This window comes from Topomyia yanbarensis, chromosome 2 (assembly GCF_030247195.1).
Source record: "Topomyia yanbarensis strain Yona2022 chromosome 2, ASM3024719v1, whole genome shotgun sequence".
Lineage (NCBI taxonomy): Eukaryota > Metazoa > Arthropoda > Insecta > Diptera > Culicidae > Topomyia > Topomyia yanbarensis.
Genome location: NC_080671.1, coordinates 136,998,154 through 137,024,181, shown reverse-complemented (window position 1 = coordinate 137,024,181; position 26,028 = coordinate 136,998,154). Strand labels below are relative to the sequence as shown.

Below are 26,028 nucleotides of genomic sequence, written 5' to 3'. Positions count from 1 at the left end.
TGTTAGTTATTTCTGAGAATTTTTTCTTAAAACCAACTGATCTAAAAACAGTAATTGGAATTAGCAGCAGAGCTGATTTTTGGCTTTCCGTGCAGTCGACGCTGGAGAGATTCACATTGCTACGGAATGAAGGAGAACTAATAATAGTCGACATCAAGGCACAATGCGTGGCGCAGGTGCGACGTGGAGTATATCAAGTAGTTTGTGCTGTGTGTTTGCAACTATAGCGCAATCGAATCACAACGTTAGCTTTAATTTGCAGACTGGAGGAGAAGATTTCAGAGTGGAAGCAGAAAGCTGTGCACGATGCCCACCCCCACCAGTTGTAGCAGCCGTACTTCGACAAGGCCGCATCGAACCTATGGCTCAAGCGAGGCCTCGACCACTGAAGCAACATGATAGCTATCCAAGACAGAATAATGTCGACGAGGAATTGCAGGAGGTATGTTTGGCACCAAGATGTCGAAGATATACGCCGGATGGGGCATTCGCCGTACGAGACCATCGACCACATTATGGCAGGCTGCAGCGTACTAGCCAAAGCTGCCCACACCGTGCACCACAATAGCGTTGCTAAGATTTAGCATCAGCAATTGGCAATGCAATGCAATCTTTTGGAGGAGATTGTTCCGATCTATCTTACCTGCATGTACCTGTTCTGAAAAATGCTCGTTTCAAGCTGTTCTAGGATTGCACTGTTCTATCGGACCAATTCCTACACCACAACCGCGCAGATGTACTGGTCTATGACAAGGGTCGACGCCAAGTCACCATAATCGACTTGGCCGTTCCACTGGACCACAATCTGGTAGATACTCACGGTGGAAAAAGCCAGATATCACCCACTGGCCGTAGAGTTGAAGGAAATGTGGAGGTTGGATGAGGCTCCGAGCATTGTTCCTGTTGTGCTTTCGATGACTGGAGTCGTTCCAAAGAAGCTACTAAAGGCGCTGAAAGAACTGAAGATGGAGATGGAGCATGGTACTATGTAGAAGTCGGCGCTACTCAACACCTGCGCGATCGTCCGAGAGATTCTTGGACAGGACGATATGCCAGTTCCAGAGGATTAGCTAAACAAAGTCTTAATGTGTTTTGTGTTAAACTTTGAAATGTTTGTATTATGTGTTATGTGTTAACGTTGACCAAATAAATGTTAGTGAATCTCGTAAAAAACACACATACATACATACATACGAAACCTTTATATATGAGAAAGACAATACATGGAATTAACTAATAACACATTGTGGTAACTTTAGAGCACTAGAGTAAGGTGGGTAAATGTGCGCATTGAACTTTTTAAAGCATACAAGCGTTAGAAACCGGCAACTATCTGTGCATTTGATATATAATTATGTCAACTGACCACACATAAAAGATTTGGTTATAGTAGCGTGAAGTTAGAAGGTAAGTATCATTTTCTGCTGCCTTGATGTAAACTTCAGGATACTGAAAATCATCATAGCCTATGGAACTTTGGGAGATATTTGTTTTGATGTGTAACATTTCGTATTTTTCGTAGCAATTAAATAGGTTGAAAAGCTGATGGTGGCGCCAATTTTTCCATGAATTAAAGAAACGACTAACATCTGAAATAAGCTCGAGCTCACCGCTCAAAGGAACACTGAAATACGAGGATTAAGAAAAAAGCATCAGCATCACTTGCTTCCATACAAAATGTGGAAGCTCAAAAGCTCGGTGTAATTAAATAAGAAACAAAATAGTATTAAAATGGAAATAAAATTCCAATGACCAATAATTAGGTTACAAGGGGTGGCAGTTTGAACATGAACGACATGGTCTAAATGATATGACATCCAAATTTTTTCAACGTTGTGGAAAATTGAACAGCATCAACCGAGGCGAAGGAAGGGTACTTTTAGGTATGAAGGAAAAATAAGAGAGGATGGACATCCAAAACTTGATTAGTTTAATTTATGGGTGATCATAAATCGGCTATTTAATCAGTGCGCACTAGGATGACAATAAAACGAACATTTTTGAAATCACCAATCTACACCCCTGGCGTCGTGCCAAATCATGATAAAAATGACACTGTCCAAAATTGGGCGAAATCGGTTAACCCTAACCAGCCCCCCCCCCCCCCCCCCCCCCCCAAGAGCTTAAAGTTTGTATGGGATTTTTGGCCAAAATGTATGGAGAAACACACTGCGCACTCTTACCCCGACCATGGCGCACATTTTTGTTCTCATAGGAATATAATTATTTCTCGAATCGCAAACACAACTAAGCTTTTCTATTACGAAAACTGTTATGTGCGCACTTTTCCCCCACCTTACTCTATAGTGTGTCTTCAGCACATTTGATGTTTATCATCTAGGCCTTTATGTGGTGGTAGCAAAATAGTTCACAAAGCGGCCGCTAGAGCAGCGCCTCGTCTAAACTTTTAATAGGGCGAGAGGACGGTATCTTCGACAAAGTTTAAGACAATGTTATTCTAAGCATTTCTTATGAAGGTAGTAGTAATTTTGTAAGTCCTCTCTGTTTTGATATTAATCGTGTTTTACACCACCGCAGAATTTAAAAAAATAATCGATTTTTTATTTATTAGACTAAAATTAAAGCACAAGGATGTTAAAAATGATCGCAAAACATGGAAGACGAAAAGAATTTATAAATGTACAAATTATCAATTCTACCGCAACGCCTCTTATGTATACCCGAGTGTAATGAAAACTTTAATCGCGTTTTTCTCAAAACCACTTTTTGAGTTGGCTGGAAATGTAACTCGAACCAATCGTTTTGAAAATTTCACAGTATATTCGTAATTGATTTCTCCAGCGACGAATTTATTTTTGTGTCGACTTTTATGATATTTCGGCGTTTTTCACTCAAAAGTGGCCATTTCGCGAAAAAATCAGAATATCGAAAAAAAATCCTACGCGCGTGTCTTGCTATTGTCATAAAGAATCAGAAAAACTTAAGTTTTTGGCTCTAGGTCAAAAATTGCGAGAGATAATTTTCCGGCTGTGGGCTCTTTCCAAAAAAAAAAAACACACGCATGGAGGAAAATGCTGCACAGCCGCCATGTTGTGGCGAAATTATTCCAAAAAAATATTCTTGTGATTCATTACTTATGTTATAAATCCCGTTCAACAAAATCTCAATTCATCTCTTTATTGCGCCAAGAAAAAATCCCGAAATATACCCATTTTTTCAAGCACTACAGTGGTGTAACCCCTTAAATACTTTCAATCACTCATTTTTACCCAAATCTTACTTATTTTAGTCCAATCGTGTATCTTTTTGCCTTTCTCCTATAGAAAGGTTATGCAATCACTCTGCACATCGTCAACTTAATCCCGGCCTGGAGGGCCGTCTGTCATATACCTTTCGACTCAGTTCGTCGAATTTGGCAAATGTCTGTGCGTGTGTGTGCGTGTGTATGTATGTATGTGACTAAAAATAAGCACATCGGTTACTCAGGAATGGCTGAACCGATTTTTTCAAACTTAGTCTCAAATGATAGGTACAACATTCCCATAGGCTGCTATTGAATTTCATCAAATTCCGACTTTCAGTTCCGGAATTATGGGTTGAAGAGTGCGGACACACAGCAAATTCACATTTTTGCCTTTCTCCTATAGAAAGGTTATGCAATCACTCTGAACATCATCAACTTAATCCCCAGGAGGGCCATTTTTTTGACTTGTACAGGTTTTCTGTATTTTAACAGTGGCGTAATTAGGGGAATACGGTGACGGGTACTCCCTCTCCCCCATATCACTTACCACCTTTTCTTAAACCGTCCTTCTCTCATCATGTACCTCCCTACCCGTATAAAATTTTCTAGTTCCCCCAGAATAAATTTTCCTAGTGGGTCTGAAAAATCAGTGAAAAATTTGGTTTGAAATGATTTTGAGTTGAGAAACTAATTTAAAATTTCTTAACAAGTTGAAAATTTTTGGTGGGGTCCAAACTCCCGAACCCTCCTCCTGGATCCGCGGCTGATTTCAAGTGTTTCAGCGTCGACACATAGCAACTCAAGTTCGAAGCTGTCGATTCATTGTACGTATGTGTAAATCGCACTGAATATGTAATAGGCATTTCCACCATTATATTAAACATACCCAGCCATGGAATCGTAGTTTGGATAAATGAGAAAGGCAAAATTGCACCACCAGGTGGATTAAAACGGGTTTCGTACCTGTTTTCTCAGAAAGTCCTTTCTTAAAATATGATTCCTAATTAGTGTTTCGTACAAGAGTTAGCGCAAGCAAATATGTCTCTATTAGTTAATGGGAAGCTCCAAGATGCTACTTCTTACAAAAAATTGAGAGAAATTTAGTGGGAGTAAAAAATGTCATTTTTTCATTGATTATTAATTTTTTTAGGAAAATGTCTTTTCCTCACATTTTTAGTATTTATATTATATTAAAGCCACAGTGATTTATTATTTAGCACATATTGAGAAAAAGTAGAACAAAGCTGCATGACTCGACTAAAAAGAAGTAGGTTTGGTGCAAAAACCGACAATGGAAATTATTTTTCAAAGCGGCACTTCAGATATCAAGAGAATTATTGATGTACACAAATACAAACAACAGTATATGATACTAGGTTCAAGCAAAGAATTTTTATTCTAAAATCGTTCGATTAGTTACCTGAAAAAACTACCCACGAAAAAAATTTTTTTTACAAAAATTCAAACAATATTTTAGAAAAGCTTCATTTTGATAAGAAAACCAGAAGACTTCATTTCAGCAAAATTAGTTTAAACCAACTAATTAGGGTTACAAACAAATCGAACACAAATTTTACGGGGCTTATTTATTTTCCTTTACATTCATTCTCTGCCTAATTTGCTGCCGCAATCTCTTTAAGGGTAAACAACATGTTTATTTTTCATCGAAGATCGATGTCGAACTAGCCAGCTTTCCCCAAGTACAACAACAAGACAAAACAATCAAAACAAACACGTCCCTAGGCGCATTTGTTGGTACAAACATCTATGTCAGTAAACACGGAAAAATAAGCTATTTCCCAAGGTCACGCTCTCATACGGGTTTGGCCTTGATGCGGTTCTACGATGAACACGTGGGGCGTGATATTAGACTGGCATACCACCGGGATCCGAGAAGAACGAAAGCCAACTTCATCAAAGCAAAGACCTCATGCGTTAAATTGCGCAAACCAATGTCGTAAAGTTGGTGATGGATGATAGCGAGTCACAGATTGCTATCAGCGTAAAAGTGTCACTCTTCGCATTAGACACATCAGTTCATCTGTGGTATAGCATGCAGCTTCTAGTATCAACAAAAAAATGGTAGCGTTGAATTTCCCCTAATTTTAAATATTTTCTCGTCTCGGTGTCGTCGCCACTTCGCTTCCCTCCGGAACCAAAAATAGTAAAATATTTTCCACCCGGACGGCTGTCAAGCATAGGCCAGTGCAGTGTCATTCTGGCTTCAGACAAATGGAGGAAGTGGAACGTTAGTCAGACAGATGCGTGAAACATAGTGCAGATATTCATGTAATATAAATTCCTAATAGAGGAAATAGTTTTTCAAGTTAAAAGAAGTTTGACTACCCCACGTGTAAATCGTTCAAAAAACTCCGTTCACTAGACAATGGGTTCGCTATCAGCTTAGGAAGAAGGATATAAAACATACTTGATATTAGTTGGGATTTGTGTGCCTAGAAAAAAAAAAACAGAATTGTCACGAGAACTTGGGTATCCAGTAGCAAACGAACGTGGAAGGCACAGAACTGTCTTGCCACCTGTGTGCTGCGGAGGACACTAGACTTACAGAGGAGAAAAGGTATAGTCCGCGTGAGAATAAAGTATTCATATACAGACAGGTCCTTAATTCGTCGATTGAGTACAGCGACCGAAAATAAAAATGGAAGAAAACAAAACATATACATATGCCAAGGATGAAACCAGCCATAGGGTCCGATAAACCCGCCCATCCCTTCAAAATCAAATTAAAAAAAAAACTATTCGTGTGTTTTATTTCAGATTATTCATTTCAGTCGTGATGAGTCATCTACCTTTCGTTAAGTAGGTGGAGCATCAACACTGCCTGTCTACCTGTTATCCTTCCCCGTGAACGAGGAAATGGGGGCGGCCGGCAATGATGGCTATCATGTTATTGAGGTTTTGATATGGGTCGGATTGGTATGAATTCCTACTTCCTAAGCAACTCTTATTAGTTATTAGTTATTAGTCAAACATGATGAATTCAGTGTACAATTCGTCAAAATCATCGTCACAACGCAACGTAACGCAATAATCGCATGTCGAAAACTTTGTCACGAACAGCAAAACAGTAAAACACAAACACCGGTCTCAACTGAATCATTCCCTGCTGTGAAATTCAGACGAAAATTGTGAAATGAAGCCCGTAAATAAGCAATAATGAGACAGAAAAATTCTAGCACAAGCAAAAAGGATCACAGCATCTGCATTAGCGTTTAACTATAACAATGGTAATTCGGATCACAAAAAATACAAAAACAAGAATGGTAATGAAAATTCCGACAACCGCTATTTTTGTGCAAAAACGTGGCGGAAACGGTAAATGAAAGTGAATTCGGGAAAAAAAGCTCATTAATGATAATCGCTTAATTTGAATGTTACAAAGTAGCTGCTGTTGCCATTCATGGAACTTCACTTGCACGTTCCACATTATGTACTGGGATTCAGCACTCACGTGCAAGGATATTGGCGCAATTGCAGGAAAAGCATTTGAATGAAGTCCCATTACTCGTCTGCCTGAAGCTGAACACGCTTTCGTCGTTACATTCTTTATCGATTATGCAATTACATTTTATTCGTGCGTCATTTGGTCTCTCGTGTCCGTGAGCCTGAGAAATTTTCGTACCACCTTTCTTTTTGTGTTGCTTCAGATTCGTCTGGAAATTGGGGGATTTAAATATTGTGCTGTGCTGTGTTCGAGAAATGAGAAACCAAGCGGACGAAAAATAAACAAAGTTTCGTTTGCTTAACAATTTAAATTTAAACACATTTCCTTATGAAATACTAAATATTACAGAATGAAGTTCTACTCGTTTATTATACTTATGTTATTAGTTCTGTTTTCCATGGTGCATCATTGGTTTTAACTTCCAATAAAGATAAATTTAACGATGTTATCATTATGCCGAATCGAAGGTTTTCAAAATATATCGAGATCAAAGCGCAGAACGCGGAGATAGAAAATGTTACGCGATTCGGAAGAATAAATTCCGTGAAAAGAAAAGAACCGGCGAAAACTTTTCCATTCGACGCACCAATTAGCCCTTGCCCGAACGGTAGCATTCGGCCTATATCTGTCAGCAGTGGGTGCGGAACGGGTGCTCGTCTTTCCCATCCTGATTCCGAGACAGTACATATTGTACCTGCCTTTGTAGCTGATCAACAAAAACAACAATACTTAAAAGAAGACGTTCAACTTGCGGTTGTCAATTCCGGTCATACTTATCTCCGAAGCGACTATGCATATAGGAACGAGTTTCTACTAAGCGGCAATAACACACCATAAACTTCGCTGACATGATGAAATAAACATTATTTTACACACTTTTCTTTCACACATGCTACGATAAATTTGGGTACACGTTGCTGGAAGCGAAAAAATACGTCCTACATGAGCACGCTCGTTTTATTCTGATTCAACTGCTTGCTTGTTTTGATTGATGATTTCATTTACTTTCGTAAAATAAATCTTGAGCAGTAGTACCAGATCCAGTAGCGAGTAACGCCGCTCAGATTCATCCAGTTAGTGCTTCAGCACCACCGTGAAAATATGGTGCCATGTGATTCAAATTAATGATCCCAAATAATCCATCCAGTGGTTCTGCTTTGGTGGGTTTGAACTTCTCGGTTTAATCGTAGTGGCTGGCATATGGGAACAGCTATTCATTAATTATATTCTTAACATTGAATAACACTACGTTTTGCCTTTTTCATATAGGAAGAACTATGCAATCACAGGTTATACGGTAATGAGTCTATTTCCACCCTGTTCCTTTTATATACCAACCGATTTAAAACTGTTGATTATAGAGCATCGTTCGTCATCGGTGTTGAATGAATTGGTTCAAAATGGTATGTTGAAAATTGGGGCCCCGATTCGAGTTTCCGTTGCATGAATGTTTTGCCATTTTCAGGCTATTTTGTCATTGTACTGGTTCTTAGGAACGAAGTAAAGATATTTCTGCGAATTGGCATTGTAGGATGAGTATTCAATAAAATAGTGCACAACCTCCCCAATAGGCTAAAAGAGACTTATTACCCTATATTTTCCTCGAAAAAGATTGAACCGATTTGCACAAAGTCGTAATGTTTTCAGAAGCCGTAATAGAATTCGCTCGGATCAGAAATGCAGTACTGGGCACATGTGTGTTCATAAGTACGGCTCCATATGAAATGATAATGATATTCGAGTGCTATTGATAAAACACTCACCTAGTACATAATCGTCTCAAAATTGTAGAACGTCACATAGCAGAGTTTATAATCTATATTAAGCTCTCGAATATATGGTACTAGAAAGTTATTATTACACAGCTTGGATAAGGATTGAGGTAGGTTTACCACCCTGAAACATATGGTTTCTTTAAAATACGTTTAAGTTCAACATAAAATTTCCGGTAACAACGTGCTCGATGGATGTCCGTATCATAACCGAACTTTATCTCATGCATTTAATTATCTTTTCCATGGAAGTTACAACTGTTATTACCTATCTCACCTAGCCAGGCGGATGGATTCGTTTGCCTATGACAGAGGTACGTATACGAATAAATATAACCCTAATTATAATTGGAAGATACTATCGTGGATCAGCGGAAACATTTTGAAATGAAATATAGGACTCATTGGTACGGTATGTAGGTCATCTAGAAATGCTGGCTATGAATCCGATTGTAAAGGGAGGTTTCAACATTACACAGTAATTCAATCTTGCGATCTACTAAATGCGTCTAAATCGTTAAATTTTGGTCAATGCGATGTTTGGAGGAATTTGTGGACATTGTAAGCCGGTTCATATAGTGTTTTTTTCGAAAGTTGTCCTACTGGAGCTGTAGAGCTAGGTTCTCGGAAGGGCTCCCCGTCAGAATCACACACTACAATTGCAGACGAGACAAGCAGTGTCGCCCACTAAAACACTGCCTAAGGCCAATTGCAGCGGATCGTGATTCTGAATGTGATACTCATTGTACAGTTCAGATATGTGCGGGCGTAAACACGTGCATCATCACGAAGGGCTCGAGCATTTGTATGTTAACGTGTTAAATCGCGTATGCGTTTGTATGTCACGTGTACTAACGTGTATGTTAGAGTGGCACGAATTTTAGAATTCAGTGGAACCGATCTAAAACTAATCGCTATGCGGCCTCATTCCACCATGCAAAATGTTGATTTGATAGGTTGCACTATATTTTAGCACAAATGGTTTAAAGTTAGTATGTGATTTAACATGGATAAACGATCCACGTTATTTAATATTTCGTAGACACGTTCCTATGTATTCTACAAATATATGCTATGCCTATTTCGGTAGATACGAGTACCGTGTACAACTTCTCCGAAGAGTGTAATAGGCTACGACTTCTGGTTCAAAAGTTATTCTTTATACAATGCTTAAGTGTCTACATCGTTGATGAAAATTGAATTTATCTGAATACTCTGGCTGATACTTCAATCAAGTTAACCGTGATATGCTAGTCATAAACCGAATTAGGCAGCTATCAACATAGGCGGTTTTATAGTTTAGATGCGAGCGTCATAAATAGATAATCTGAAGGACATGAGTTTAGGTTCTTAATTTTATTTTTTTTTGCTGCATGTAAAGCGGGAACGTTATTATGTAGAATTGTTAGTTTCAAATAAAGTAATAAGGGAGATCCTAACCGTTATTCCTGACGTGTTATTTAACTAGCGGCGAAACGCTGCGTTGTGAACATCGTTTATTGTGTATTTTAGCTAAGTTATGTTCTAACGTTATCTTAATCCTTGGATGATTTGAAGTTTTGGTTAAAATCGAATCGTGCTTCATGGCCAGAGACATTCTTACTGGCGTGTAGTGACCGATATCGCCCAGCTTACTCAATTGACCTACCTTCAGTTCACCGAGCAATCCATAGCAGTTCTAGTTCCAGCTCCGAAGGAATATAATGAACATCAGTTGAGCTTCAACTGACTTTAACTCAACTTCAAGAATCTTTCCCGCTTCAGTCTCGTTTCAATTTTAATTTGCTCAACGTATATTATTGTACCAAAAAAAAATGCATAAAAATAATTCTATTACACAATTCGATCCCAAGTCCTTTTGATCCCATGTTTCTGATGATACTATCTGGACTATATTTCCGCTTTATACCAACGGCATTACTGGTGACCACAACAATTACGTCAAGGTTCACTTGATTGAAGGTTCAACTCGCCGGGTAGCCAGAGACGGCACTATTTTCATAACTTTCAGAGCAACGAAAGTTTAATTTTGCAATAACTCATGAACCAGTTGTCATAGCTATGAACTGTCTTTAGAAAAAGTTGTTCTACTTGACTGAATCTATAGAATGTAGCATGCAATTTTTTTTCAGGGGCACCAGACGGCATAGTTATGAATTTAATGATAATGTATTATTTTCTTATAGTAAAGTCCATACAAACTTAGAATCATTTGTGCCAAAACATGCTCCAACAGATTTGATTCAGATTTAGCGTAGGAGTTCGTTGAAGAATTACGAATTTTTCTAACTTGGTTCTGCGGTATTCAATTTTTTTCATACATCCTCGTGCCAACCTAGTGTATGTAACATCGCGTGTATAAATTCGATAACTATGCGCCTTTCGCATATTCGCGTGTGTTCTTGGATGATCGCGCGCGGACCGTGAAGCTAATACGTAATTTTTGGTGTACGGCTCAGATGCTAGAAGAAAGTGAGATCTTCCATATCACCAGAGTTCCCAGTCAATTCGCCGTGGAACGTATTTTCTAGTGGATATAAGCTCTATTTTTTGATTGGTCCAACTGAATTTATGGATCTAAGTTGCTAAGATGGAAGGAAATGATTTCCGGACGTGACCGATCATGATCGCGCAAACACGGATGTTCGTAGGTTCGCGCTTGAGACCGCGTTTGAAAATTTATAAGTGCTGAGACGTTCACCTTATCACCGGGATGTTATCATATTTGCGCGATCGCGGGGGTAGGTGTCATGGATTGTCGCGAAGGGCTTAAGCATTTGTATGTTAACGTGTTTGTTTGTACGTGAATTCGTGTGTATAATTTCGATTTTATCATCAGGCGGTTTTTTTTCTTGAATGATCGCGCGCGGACCGTGAATCTGACATTAAATTTTTAGTATATGGTACAGATGGTAGAAGAGAGTCAATTTTCCCATATCACCAGTTCCCGGTCATGTCGCCATGGAATTTGTTGTCTAGTGAATATGAGCGTCATTTTTTTGATTGGTCAAACACAAGACATGAGTATAGGCTGCTATGACCGAGGTTAGACTGCCGGACGAGACTGTTTCATGATCCCGCGAGTGGCGGGTTAATGCTTGAGACCGCGTTTGTAAGCTAATAGGTGCTACGTTTACTTAACTACCGGGGTGTTTTAAAGTTGGCGAAATCGCGGGTATAATTATGTGTAGATGATTGCATTTGGATGGTTGCGTTCGTGGCCAGCTTTGTATTATCGCGAAGGCCACGAGCGTTTGTACCTTTGTACCTATATGAATATAGACAGACTATAGTATAGAGATATAGTAATAAAAGGAATCACAACATGCCGAATAAAGAAAAAAAGATGCAAAGATATTGATTAAAAGAGTACAAATTGACCTAATATTTTGGTAGACATGAGTTATGAAGAAGCAAACTAAGAGAACTACAAAAGAAACAGACTAATGAAGTAGAATAGAAAAACACATGTAACAAGCAATCAAACTACTTCAACTCGTCCAAAAGCATCCATTCCCTGTCACAAATACTCAGACGAACACATACACAGATAGACATACAACTACTATATAACAATTGTACACAAGTACTAAAAATTTCAATTATTACAAAACGACGAATAATAGGTTTCTACTTATGTTTTTGTTAATTTAATTTAATTTAATTAGCCTGTACACGATGACGAAATCGACCGATACATGGACACACAATGACCTCCACTGTGAGCCCCGTCCACCAACACTGCCATTAAACTGTGGAACAATGTCATCAAACGCGGTTCATAACAAAAGTCAAACAACGTCGGCCACGCCAGCGCGCACAGGCTAGTGATTGAACGATAGTATGGGCAAACGCAGAGTATGAAAAAACATAAAAAAGGCCCATAAGCCCTCTCGGTCTCCTCGATGCGCCACTATCGAGGCGTAATGCAATAATCATCTTAAAGCAATTGTCCGTCAGGGGTTCTGTAGCACTGATGCACGCAATATGCTTGATGATGTTAGCAATACCGTCAAGCCCCTCAACCTAGGGGAGGGTGTATGCCGTTTCATATAGTATTGTGATTCTAATGATTAATCTCCCCAACAGGGAAATATAATTATCATCAGCATTTTTGAACTACATGTATTGAAATCATGCCTTGGGCAAATTTGTAGAGCATGATTTTGGTAGCAACCTCGCTCAAAACATAAAGGTTTTATATTTGATACCTACGACATGACACACAAGCTTCTTAAGTTATGGCCACGGCTGAGAAATAGTTGATGCTTCGGATTTGATCTGCTTAAATATTTTACGAAGGTTTTGCTCTCTATTGTTTTAACCCTTCTTATATTAAACATTATACTTGCGATGTATATATTTTTTATAATATTATTATATTACATTTTATTCGTTTAAGTATTCATTACTTTTATTTTCACTATTATAACTATAGTCATGTTTTCATGATATTTATTTATTTCATTATTTGGGTAGAGATTCCTGCATGCGGGCATCATACGAACTGTGTCATGAATTAAGGCACTGACTTCCTAATTCTTCGAAATTATGTAGTTATTATTAATATTCCTATCTGTCTTGGCACGACAAGTTTGACACGCTCTACTCACACAAACCATCAGGCAGTGCTGTAACGAGTATTGTAAATGCCGCTTCTCAAACGTCTGAATTTTATTGTCGGAAGGAGATTCTTTGCCCCTGTGGAGTGCGCATAACAACTTCTGCCTATGGATCCAACTTTTTTTGGCCCTCCATATAACGGTAAATTGAAAGTCGTTTGCTAGCATCATTTGGCTTTGCTGTTAAAAGCAACAGCAGCACCCGGCGTAGTGCTTGCACTGATGGTGGTTAGAGCATTGCAAAAAAAATGTTTTTTTTTTGATTCTCGAAGGCCCTTCCTCTCATGTGGTAAATGCCAAAGTAAGCTCAGATAGCAAATTTCAGATGATTTGGACAATTTTAGACTCCCGTCCACTTCGCTTGAAATTTATAAAATTGGTACTATGAGAAAATTTGAGAGAAAAATATATCAAATGCTATAACTTTTGAAGTAGCACTCAGAAAATTTCAATTTATGCTTTTTTTTAAGGAAATAACCTTGGTATTTCTTTTTCTCGAAAAATACAGAAAAGTGGGGTACTAGGTCATTTTGTTCCCGAAATCCCCTATTTTTAATATTTTTGCCGCTCCGTGATGCAAATCATACATATTTTGCTGTTTTCTAATGTGGAAAGATTTCAGAATTTGAATGAAATCTTTTTGACCTTTGTACGAATACGAGAAGTTGGGGTTATAGGGCATTTTGTCATTCATAATAAATTTTATCATTTTCTCGTGCATATATCTCTATTATTCTTCCATCAATTTTAATAAAATGTAACTTATTAAACACAGAAAATTCTTAGAAATAAAACAAAAATAAATTCGTTACCGGTAAAATTCAGAAATATCAATTTTTTATATTAACACTACAAATAACTTTTTTTTCAATTAATGTCCTAATGCCCCAACTTCCCCTATTTTTCCAGGAATGAAACTTTTCTCATGTGATTCCTAAGCGTATTTCACTAAAACACTAAAAGTAGCAAATTAAATAAGAATGTATTGTTAAATGGAGTTAATATGTGCGATTTAATGATAAAAATGTGAAATCGAGACAAAATCGAGAAAATTTGATGCTTCTGAATTTTACCGGTAACGAATCTATTTTTATTTTGTTCCTAAGAATTTTCTGCATTCAGCCCTTTTATTAAAATTAAGTGAAGAATAAGAGAGATATATACACGAGAAAATCATAAAATTTAATATGAATGGCAAAATACCCTATAACCCCAACTTTTCGTATTCGGACAAAGGTCAAAAAGGTTCCATTCGATTTCTGAGATTTTTTCACATTAGAAAAAACTGCAAAATATGTATGATTTGCATGACAGAGCAGAATTTTTTTTAAATGGGGGATTTTGGGGACATAATGACCCAGTACCCCACTTCCCCTGTATTTTTCGAGAAACAGAAATGTCTCCATTCAAATATCAAGGTTATTTCTTTTAGAAAGAGGTATAAATTGTAATTTTCTTAGTCCTACTTCAAAATTTATTGCATTTAATATATTTTTCCTCCATATTTTCCCATAGTACCAATTTCAAAAATTTCAAGCGAGGTGGGCGGGGGTCTAGAATTGTCCAAATGATGTGAGATTTGGCATCTGAGCTTACTTTGACATTTGTCACAATATGAAAGGGTGGCCTTTGAGAATTAAAAAACAATTTGTTTTTTGCAATGCCCTAATGGTGGTTTCACTACATCATCATCATCAGTACCTTCGACATTATTACCCGTAATAATTAAGATGAAAGATTAATGCAGGATAGATAGAAGCATCAATTGTCTTCTCCGAATCGTTCCTACCATTTATAAGTTTCAAGATATTCAATCTCATAATCCAAAACTGCTTTTCTCGAAATGTTAAATGGCGTTTGTCATAAGGGTCCATCCATAAATGACATAGCATCATATGGGTGAGGAGGGAGATAGTTTGTGACAACACGGGGGTAGGGGGTCATGTCATTCTACGTAGCTTTTTTGAGGAGCATAAGATTTTTTATTCTTGAAAAAATTGATTTCTTTCTTTTTGTATAACCTTTAACCCTTTCATGCCCAACTTTTTTCTAGTGCATGTAAGGTTTTAAAACTATTTTTCCTTGAAAACAGTGGGATCAACAAACACGAAAAGCCTTTTTTCATAAATATAGGTGCTCCCCTGGCAGTGCTAGAAGCTGCTCAATTTTTACCTTCTAATGCTCAATACAATTCTCCTATAATATTTACAAGAGTCCAGTTATGTGAAAAACTTAGCCAAAGACAGCCTAAATTGATAAGCTTTATCATTTTTCAATAATATTGCACCATACCGAAGATATATGAAAAATTCATTTTCCATCATCAACAAAAACTGTCCCTGGCAGCACTGCTCCATCGGAATCCAATCAGACTAATTGCAATAACTTCAGTTCTAGAGCTGATCCTGGTAACTGTTAATGCTCGAATGAAAGGCAACAGTCACATTTATTAGCCTTACTTATTATTTTTGTCATCAAATCTAGCCCCAATGAAAAGTTATAACTGTTTAAAAACGTTGTTGTCCACAAACAACATGGTCATGAATGGGTTAATAATAATATTTATAGAATACTTTTTTCCGTAAAGTAGAATCGTCAAACCGAAGGTATAGGAACAAGTTAAAATAAAAACAAAATCGATTATTCTACATTTTGTAAAAGTAGCATATTTCAAAAATATTCTCTAAAAAAATCAGTTTAATCGAAATTTGAAAAATAATATTTTTCCGATACAATTAAAGATAATTTTTGCGCTAAAAATTGAAAACCGTAGCTATGCAAAACTAGCAATTAACTATCAGATTCTCCAGACCAGAAAAATTTCAAAAGATTCCATACCCGTAAGCAAAACAGTTGGTGATCACACAGAATGACGATTTGAGTCTAACTACGGAATACTACTTAAATCTAGATGTGTTCAAATGTATAGTATTCGGCTGAATATCTGCCGCTGCAGCTGAGACACTAGTACTTTTGTACGCAAGTCCTGATTCTGGAACTTAATAAGACAAAAAATCTGCGGAAGTTATTATTTTTATCGGCCTGATGTTACGGCAGGTGTACCCGAGGTATACCGAGCATTTAAAGCATTTATTGCAGGTAATGTTAGAAGTCAACTTACAATATTCTAAAGCGTTTCCTTATAAATGATCCCAAATCCAAGGTATAAGCGAATTATTTGGTTCCTGTACTGAATGAATTACACTGATAAATTCTTTGATAATTTTCGAACAGTACAACTCAGTTTTAGGGGAGTTGTCGTGAAGCTACGTCATTATCAGGGGGGTGTTCAAAGGTTTGTGATGAAATGCTACGATGAAGGAGGAGGTGTTGAAATCCGCTTCAAAAATGCTACGTCATTTATGGATGCAGCCTTTAAAAACTTTTTTTATTATTGTATATTTTTGAAAATTTAGGAATAAAAAACTTACTTCCAGAGATTTTATCATCAAAAATAGGTTAAATTTCATGATAAAAATACCTTTTGAATGGCATGATAACATTTATCACTCTTTAAAACTTTTTCATTATTGCATATTTTCGAAGATTTAAGAAAGAAAAAGATTCTTCTAGATTTTTTTCTACAATCTAGCATTATTATACTGCCACAAATTCCCTTGTCAAAGAGAAAGTTACAGGCAATTTTGTGGGTCTTTTGAAAAACCTATTGTTGTTGATGGAGAACCGCGAATAACTTCTGAAAAGGTCTAATAAAACAAAATAACAGTATTATTAAAAAAAATCAAAATATCTCGAGAACCGTTAAGGAATTTTTTTTATTAAGACCATTTTGATTTGAAATGGCGTTTAGAATCATATTCAAAAAGAAAATTGTATTTTTGACTGCAAACAGTATGAATTATAAAAATATGCTAAAAGTTGTTGGTAGGAAAACTTTTTATTGAAAGCTTCTCCGTGAACCAAATACACTGAAAAAGTTTCTTTTACGTCTCGAAACCGATAAACATTACATTGTTGACATTTTATGATGGGGTAACGCGAATAACTTTTGGAATGGGAATAATTACCCGAATTCATTGTTTATGCAGGACTAAAATTCCAAATATCTCGACAAATATTTGTCGGAAGATTTTTGTTAAATGCATTTTAATTTAAAATGATACTTAGAATTATATTCCGTAATAAAATTACAATTTCGAAAGTCAGTTAGTATGAAATTTAAATTTGCTTTTTTTCTCTTTAGGTTTTGTTGACAAAATATAAAAAAACTAGCTACCCGTCGAGCGTTGCTGCCACTTTCAACGAAATAGCAGTAAAACACAATTTGTTTCGAAGTACCGTCTGGCGGGTAGATAATCCCCAACCAATAGCACACAGACACGCTCCATAACTAATGTCTACTACGTATATTTTTTACGGCAATCGGTTAAGCCGTTTAGGAGTCCATAAATCACATACATGCAAATATTGACTTTTATATATTAAAAATTAAAAAAATGGGTCTTTTGCAATTTAAATTTTCAACCCAATTTTTTGTTTTTGTGAAAAATGACACATAATTTTTATCAGTGTAGATTTTTATCGTACTTAGTATTTAGTTATCATTCCCTGTAACTCGTTTTCAGATAGTTTTGCTGTTTAAGGTAATCGAACAAAAAATCTTGAAATTAATGCACGTAGAAACGTCTACGCCCTTTTGAAAATTTTCTCCTGTATCAAAATATAGCAATTGGTAGAGAAAATCATGGAGATTCATAAATCGAACATAACTCCAAAATTTTGTTCGAATCGATGATGGTCATATTTTGCGGTCGGCCAGTTTCTCATGGAATTCCTCTATAGAGTGTTGAGGGGCATGAAATAAATAATCATTATGATGAATAAAAAAATACAAAGCATCTCGAAAAACATTAATTTTGAACTACTTTGCTTGTAAAAAGTTACTTACAACTCTTGATTAACAGATATTTGTCCATAATTTGGTGAAAATTTCCTCGCTTTCCAATGGAATCTCAAGAATAAGGATATAAAGCATATTTTCAGGCTAGAATCTTATTAGTGGCACTTATTAGTGGATTACAATAAAAATTTAATAATGAAATAATTGAACCTTTAAATTAACCTTTTTTCACACAATTAAAATTATGGATCAATCCGACCCCAAAAAATCGACTATGCCACTGCAGTGTAACCAATCTACGAATATCTAGGGCGGCGTCTGACTGTCTAGATAGAAATAACGTGACTCCAGAGGCAAATGGTACATCAAACACATTCCAAGGACTTTGTTTCAGCAATTTCGGACCAACTTGGATATGAGAACGATAGTCGATTCTAAGCTTGTACAGTCTTGTCTGTTTTACTTTCGATGTGGGAAAATGTGTATAGGGTGGCTTACTTGTTCCGTTCAATCTGGTAACCCTAACAGGCAAACGATGATGTAAGACTTTTTTGTTTGAAACAACAACCAGACATAATGAATGGTGTCATAGAATGTAGGCTTGTTAGCCCTCAAGCCGTATAATGGTACCCTCGTCGCGAGTTTTATGCCTTATGGAATGAAGGAATAACGTGCTGAATTTCATCGCATGGCTCCACGTGATGGAGCAGTGGGAGAACGTAGTCCACAGTGCGTGAGACAATCGTACACGAAAACGAACGCGGTGTACGACCTTGTGGTATGCCTTAGAGGTGAAAAGCAATAGAAAACTATGAATAGAAAGCAAGGTACACTTGTCGGACCGACATGACCAATCAAGATGTGGGGTAGAAATGAAACATTGACTCAAATTATTTTATAAATACAATGTATATTATAAACCAACAATATTTTAAAAGGTATCAGTGATTTTGTTGCTTGCAATATATAGCTACTCTATTTCCTAGAGTAGCTATTCGCATTTGCTTCTAGTGATATACCAACAGAAACAAACTGTTGGCTTTGCAATCTCACAAATGACAGCTGCACAATGAATTTTATATTCAACGAACTGCTACGCAAAACGATTCTCCTCTGCACTTTACCGGAATGCATTGCCCTGTTTAAGTTGCAAATAGGATTAGCTACCACCTTCCCCCCATCAATGTAGTGCCAATTGCACAACCGAAGCAAACGAATGCGCCTTCCATCCCATAAAAATTCACTTTCAGTTCTAGCATCTAAATCCTTGAAAAGAAAACCTAGTTTTCCGTTTCCGCGCTCACTGCCAAGTTCAATCCCTAATTCCTAGGTACACAAACGACATGCAGTGGTGAACATTCCCAACATTAGTGAAAGCATAACATTGCAGAATTAAAACCATCAACAACAAAAAATACAACTTAGTTGGCACGAAAGAAGGGACAACCGCACCGTCGCATCGAAGGGAAAATGATACTCAAGCAAGGGTTGGTTGGTGCAGGGTTTCGCTTTCAGCACCAAGTAGTCGAGCAAAGCGATAATTCCAAACACACGCCCGTCACCCTGAGCTAACACAGTGTGGGTGATATTTATTAAGCCGTTATGACATTTTCCTGTAGCACCCGTCCCTATAGCAACACACAAATGTTTCATAACGAAGGCAGATGAGATTGCGGAATATGTATTAATTCCCGCGACATTTCTCCCTAATTACAACGCATGCCATTATATCCGCTGGTAAGCACGGCTTGCATGCTGAAACAATCTCAACGTGTTGAGTACATCGGAATCGGGTTGTTTACTTTTGTCGTCATTTTCCCACTGACAGATAGTTGCCATCTCAAAATTCTGATAGCAGGTTTTCTCATAAGTCAGTCGTCTTAGAATAAAGCCACTGTCAAGCAGTAAATATATTTTTAGTTTCAATAAAGTAGCTATTCTAGCCCTACAATTGTCCTGACTGTAAAGTCGTACAATTCTGTGTTCTGATATCTTTACGCGAATATAGTAATGAATGTATGAAACACACTCTATGATTCTGCTAACGCACTTGCACATATTTAAGTGATCCTGTTTAATATAGCAGTTTGGTTGTAAGATTTGCGGTTTTAATATTCGTCGCTATTTTACAATAAGAGTCTTCAGTTTCTACGATCTGAAGTATCTATGTTTCATATTCAGAGGATACAGCAATTCATATATGTAGTGCAATATTGACGGGGTAAAGTATATGTGTATATCAGCAGATTAGACTTACCATCCATACAGATGTATTTCACTCGAACAATCCCTTCTTGCCAAATTACTGCGAAAGGATGATCCTGGGCAAACACAAAGCTGCAATGATTCTGTCCGGAGCACCTAAAAAAAAGAAATATAATGTAAATTACAAAATTTTCAAATACATATCAAGGGATGAAACTTATCACACTGAAAAGCAAAGCGTTGTTTGAATCCTTGGTGGAAATATTCTCTTACTCAATTTGAACCAATGGATTGACAAAGTTGTTCTGATAAATCTGGAGCTCTGAATGTATGAAAATAAAAGAAATAATTGGGAAGAATTACAGCCCATTTTCTTGATTGGCTAGCTACACTGTAGCTAAGAAATGCGTTGGTATAAAGGACAGTTCCAGTTCACAAACTTAATGTAAACTACTTCGGTGATAACAACATTTTTTTTACATCCAATAACACTATTCTTTTAACTGGGTTGCGGGTCAATTAGCAGAAAGCCATTTGGCCGAATGTCTTTCGGCAAAGTGTCATTTGGTTTGGGCGGCAATATGCCGTTAGGTCGAATGCCGAAGGGTTGTTTGGTGAAAAACTGTTAGGCCGAAAGGATCATTTGGTCGAATACCATTTGGGAGAACGTTATTTGACCGAGTGCCATTTAACCGAATGTCAGTTTGCCGAATACTGGTTTGCCAACGGCAATTTAATCGAATATCACAATTTAAATGATTTTTTTAAATTTTTTAATACATACATAAATGTGTTGTGATATAATAACGGGTGGAAGAAAAAAACAATAATTTCGATGCGAATAAATGATCTTACTTAGCACGACCGATAACACGGTGCTACAGTGTTTTTGTGCAATCCGGCTTGAACCTTCATTCGATCCGGTCACAAATCTTGATAGCTCCTAGTTTACCAAAAGTTTTTTACAGCAACAGTCTTTCTCAAGACTACACATATTTCTTACTCGATCAGGCTTTCTCAAGACTACCTATACCTATACCATCATGAAGAAATGTTCAATTCATCCAGCATGTCTGGGTCTTCCCAGAAAGGTCGTGTACCAAATATTAAACATAAACGTAAAAGGGTAACTTCACCGAAAATTCAATCGACTGTATCGATTTTGTTGGCTATTTTCGGCAAATTTGAGACTAAGAGAAACGAAAGCAATGAAATTGAAAGACGGATAGGTATTCTAGAGCGAATCAGTTATAAACTTAGAACGGAAAACTAGAACTAGGCAGGCTCATATGGGCATGATCGAAAGGAAATGTGAAGAATTCTTTGCCTTCTGCAGAGTAGGAGTTGGGCGTTTCACTCAAGTCTACCGCATGGTCTATGGTAGAACATAACTCATCATCATGTTTTACCGCCGACGCCGAGGATTTGTGAAGAATTTTTTGCCGGCGTCGGCGGTAAAACATGATGATGAGTTATGTTCTACCATAGACCATGCGGTAGACTTGGGTGAAACGCCCAACTCCTACTCTGCAGAAGGCAAAGAATTCTTCACATTTCCTTTCGATCATGCCCATATGAGCCTGCCTAGTTCTAGTTTTCCGTTCTAAGTTTATAACTGATTCGCTCTAGAATACCTATCCGTCTTTCAATTTCATTGCTTTCGTTTCTCTTAGTCTCAAATTTGCCGAAAATAGCCAACAAAATCGATACAGTAGAACCTTGCGGCAATTAAAACATAGTAACATAACAAAATTCAATCGATTGTAGTACCTCATTCGATGTTTTAACCGTATGTGAAGCTGAAGAAATTTGTAAATTTGCTCGCATGGTGCGTAATGCCAATGCGCAGAAGCAGCTATCTCCTCCCCCGATAACAGTAATAACCTCCAACGTCAGAGCCTTTCGAACTGAGCTTTCGACGTTCCTTTCGGACGTTGGCCGAAGAGGTGAATGTAGTGTTACATCGGATGGCTTTTCCTGTATCTTCAGTAGCGACTAGCTCAAATGGCGCGTTCCTCATGGTGATCGGATATTTATGCCTTGCCGTGATTTGCCTTTCTATCATTTCCTGATGGGGAGGATTGTGGCAGTGGTAAGGTTAGGTATAAATAAAATAACGACACAGAGAACATAGACAATACGGAAGTATTTTTCACTCCTAAAGGAATAAAAGACATGAGCAACTATATCAACAACCCCAAGGGGGTATTGGGATAACTAAACGACTACACCCCCGAAGAGATATTGTCATTCAAATGCGGCTTAAACTGTAGCTCTGTGCTACACTGGGTTAGTAAAAATAGTTTCAGCAATCGGATTTACAAAGATCACACGAATAATACTCAGTACGCTGAATAGTAGCCATGTGATAATTTAGTTCGCAACGTCTAGTCTTGCAATTGTACTTGGATAAATGCAGCAAATTTTTTGACATTTTCAAACCCACATCCGGCAGAAAAGTTTATATTTGAACGTAATTTTACAAACAACGCCAGTCGTAGACATGTTCGGATGCAGCCCAGGAGTGAATCTTGTGCTTTATTCAACTTATCGACAGTCGTAGAACTGGTTCTGAACCAACGAAGTCTGGCGCAACACCAGCTCTAGCCAATCGTTTTAAAAGGAAAACTGCATGTGAGTGTAAGGTCACTGGGGCCAAGTGCAGTCTTTTTTGGTTAGTTGAGGGATCTATTGGGTTACTGTTCCAAAGTCCAGTAACTTTGAGACGATATGCACAAGAAAGCACTACTTGTTTCACAAATACAGTGATTTTATGTTCAAGAATGCCTCTACAGCCGCAATAGATGTTGTCGAGAACGCATCAGTCATCGCCATCAAGGCCATCTTCTGAAGATGGTTTTGCTTTGATTTGATTTTCACGACGTTTCCCGTCTGTCATCAAACAAGGCACCCGTATGTCAGTATTGGTCTAACAATTGTTGTTTACATTCGCTGAATGTTCTTGGGTTTAAGTCCCCAAGATTTGCCGAAAGTCCGTTTTAATTGGCAGAAGGCCATGCAAGCTTTCTTGATCCTGAAATCGATGTGAGCTGTCCAATTAGGTTTTGATTTTGCCGATAATACATAAAAGTCAAGAAATACCCCAACGTACTTAGCTTGATCTGCGACAGTAATTTCAGAATCACAGAACTGCAACTGCTCAATTCCGATTCAATCATCGGAAAATACCAATGAAATCTAGTTGTCCAGCCCTCTCTCTAGATGTCCCAATTCGTAAATTTGAGATTACGATATGTGACGACGTTTAAATGACCAAAGACGATGTACTTATGAGCAGATAACGACGGTTCGAGCTCGTAAGGTACGAGCCAGATTGCCATCTCATGCGTAATACCATCAGAGCAGAGAGTTACATCTAACACCTCTTCCCGTCCAGTTCGTGCAATTGTTGGGCGATTTCCTACAATAAGTATGTGCAGATTTGTTCAATTTAAATATCCCATCAATTCGGTACCTCTCAAATTGACATCTGAGCTGCCCCAAATTATGTGGAGGGCGTTTGCATTACAGCCGATTATAAGGGAGAACCCATTTCTGGAACAGCATGATACAATCATTATGCTGCGTATATGCCGAACAATAGACGCATTTCTTGTTAATGTTATCAACAGTCATATTGATTGTGACAGCACAAATATCGCGAGTTGTGAGGTCGGATATAAGACATGCGTCAATAGCACTATTCGCAAGTATACATGCACGAAGCGTTTCACGTGGGTTTGTCCATTGCTGTTAAAAACTACGAAGACGGGGTTGAGTAGCTTTCCAACATAGAAGTTTCCTTTATGGAAATACGGTTCTTCAACCAAAACTTTTCCTTCCTGTACAAGGCAGGATAGATTCATAGTTTCTGTACTTTTATACTGAAGATTAATTTGTGCTACTCTAACCATACTCGATCACAGCACTACACACTTCATCATCAGCACTTGTTGTACAGTAACTAGAAGATACCAAACACGTTGGCTTATAATCGCCTATAGCGAACCACGGAATGGGTATTAGGGACATGATCAGCATTTAAATCCCACGATTTGCGAAGAAACAAACGTTCGCAGTGTCAGAGATTCGCTTAACCCAGTAAGGATAAGATCCACGGCACTCCGAGTGCTACTGGAATATTTAGGTTCTGCCAGCCATTCTGTCCTCGGCATGGAGAAACACATTGACTAGAGGACTTCTGTTTTAAGAAGCCTCTTAGGCCATGAGAACAGAAACCCAGTTGGTTGAGAAACTCCAAGCCGCCGGATGCCACACATCCTTTAGATTGGTTTTGTCCGGAGAAAGATAATAGATTATTATTAACTTCGTAGTGGACCACATCAACACACTTACGGAGATGTTATATATATATTTTATTCATATTATTTCAAGACAGATAGACCATTCAAGGCTGTTTTTAAAGGGTTACCGCAAGATCAAAGTTTGGACGAAATATCCAACGAATTGAAAAATTTACTTGGCTTTTCTTCTTCACAAATTATTCTTATGAAGAGAAAAGCTAACAGCTCCAGTGGGTCAGAACGCTCTGGAATTATCCCAGAGTTTTATTTAATTTATTTTAACGGCAATGAGGTTAATAATTTGAAAGTCTTAGAAAAGGCACGTTTTATGTACGAGTAAAGTGTGATATAATATAATGACGACATGGGGGCTGAATTCAAAATCTAGGTCACTGTCGTAGATGCCAAGTCTTTGGGCATGATACAAAAAAAATGTCATTTGGATTCCAAATGTATCATCTGTGGTGATACATCGACACTCAGAACACTTGTTCAGTGAAAGAATGTGGTAATGACTTACAAAATAAAGCTGACACTGATATTGCAATATAAAATTTAAGTGATTCTATAGTTGATGCTAGAAATTTATCAGTACCAACAACACAGATAAAATTTAATACTCCTATTATTGACGACGATCTTCAACTGATTCGCTTGGATAATGCTCGAATACGTCAATAACAACGTTCTCGTGATCCTGCTATGACATTTATCTATCAGGATCTACAGAAAGAAAATAAGCATTCAACTACTCATCAACAGGTGAACATTTTTAATAATTAGCTGAAAAAATGGAAAATTTCTACTAATGCGACAAAAACACAATTGATTGTGTTCCTGCATAAGCCGGGAGCTTCTTCTGTTAAATCAAATCATAACCAGATTATTAAATTTAATGGTTTGAATTGAACATGGTCAGATCAAATTAAATACTTGAGCTTGATTTACAATAAAAACTTACTTTTAAGAATACCTTAAAGGAATCTAAGCAAAATGCAGCAAAATATTTAAAATGTTTAAATCCTCTTGTGAACAAGAAGCCCAGAAGGCTCTGCCTAAAGGATAAATATTTAAATTATAAACAACAATTATTAATTTATAAACAACTTCCTACTCCCAACTGCAAAAATAACTTAACCTCGACAGCATATTATAACTTAAATGAAAATTAACCGAATCATGTAACCAACAGGGATGAAAAGTCACCACTTGTGACTAAACACTCAATGAATTGAATTAGAAATGTAATGCAAACTAAACAACATAATCAAATTCAAAACAAAATTAAAAAGAAACTATTCTATCTTGCACCAAAATGGTCATACTGCGTTTTCATAAGTGGTATGTCTTTTTCATAGTAAAAGAAAGTAAACATATGAAAGCGGGTGCAAATAATTACAATGGCCGAAATATACTCTGACACCCCTATTATCTTTGTCTATTCATCAGCGTTAGATTAAAGATAATACCCGAAACTCTGTGAAAACGTAATTATGAAAGATGACCGACCTCCAAGCTTACCCAAACTTCGTAACACATAGGCGCCAGCCCGGAACGGTCCACTGTAATATACTGTTATCTGATTGTATCTAT

At 37.3% G+C, this 26,028-nt stretch overlaps 1 protein-coding gene across 1 annotated transcript in view; it reads right to left on the bottom strand.

The window, feature by feature from the left end:
• LOC131679792 (uncharacterized) overlaps nt 1-26,028 on the bottom strand; it is a 64,476-nt gene that overhangs the window by 32,804 nt on the left and 5,644 nt on the right. Inside the window, exons 5-6 of the mRNA XM_058960539.1 lie at nt 20,405-20,451; nt 20,184-20,287 (exon numbers count right to left, since the gene is read on the bottom strand). Coding sequence (XP_058816522.1) covers nt 20,184-20,287; nt 20,405-20,451 — 151 coding nt within the window. The remainder of the gene's footprint in view (nt 1-20,183; nt 20,288-20,404; nt 20,452-26,028) is intronic.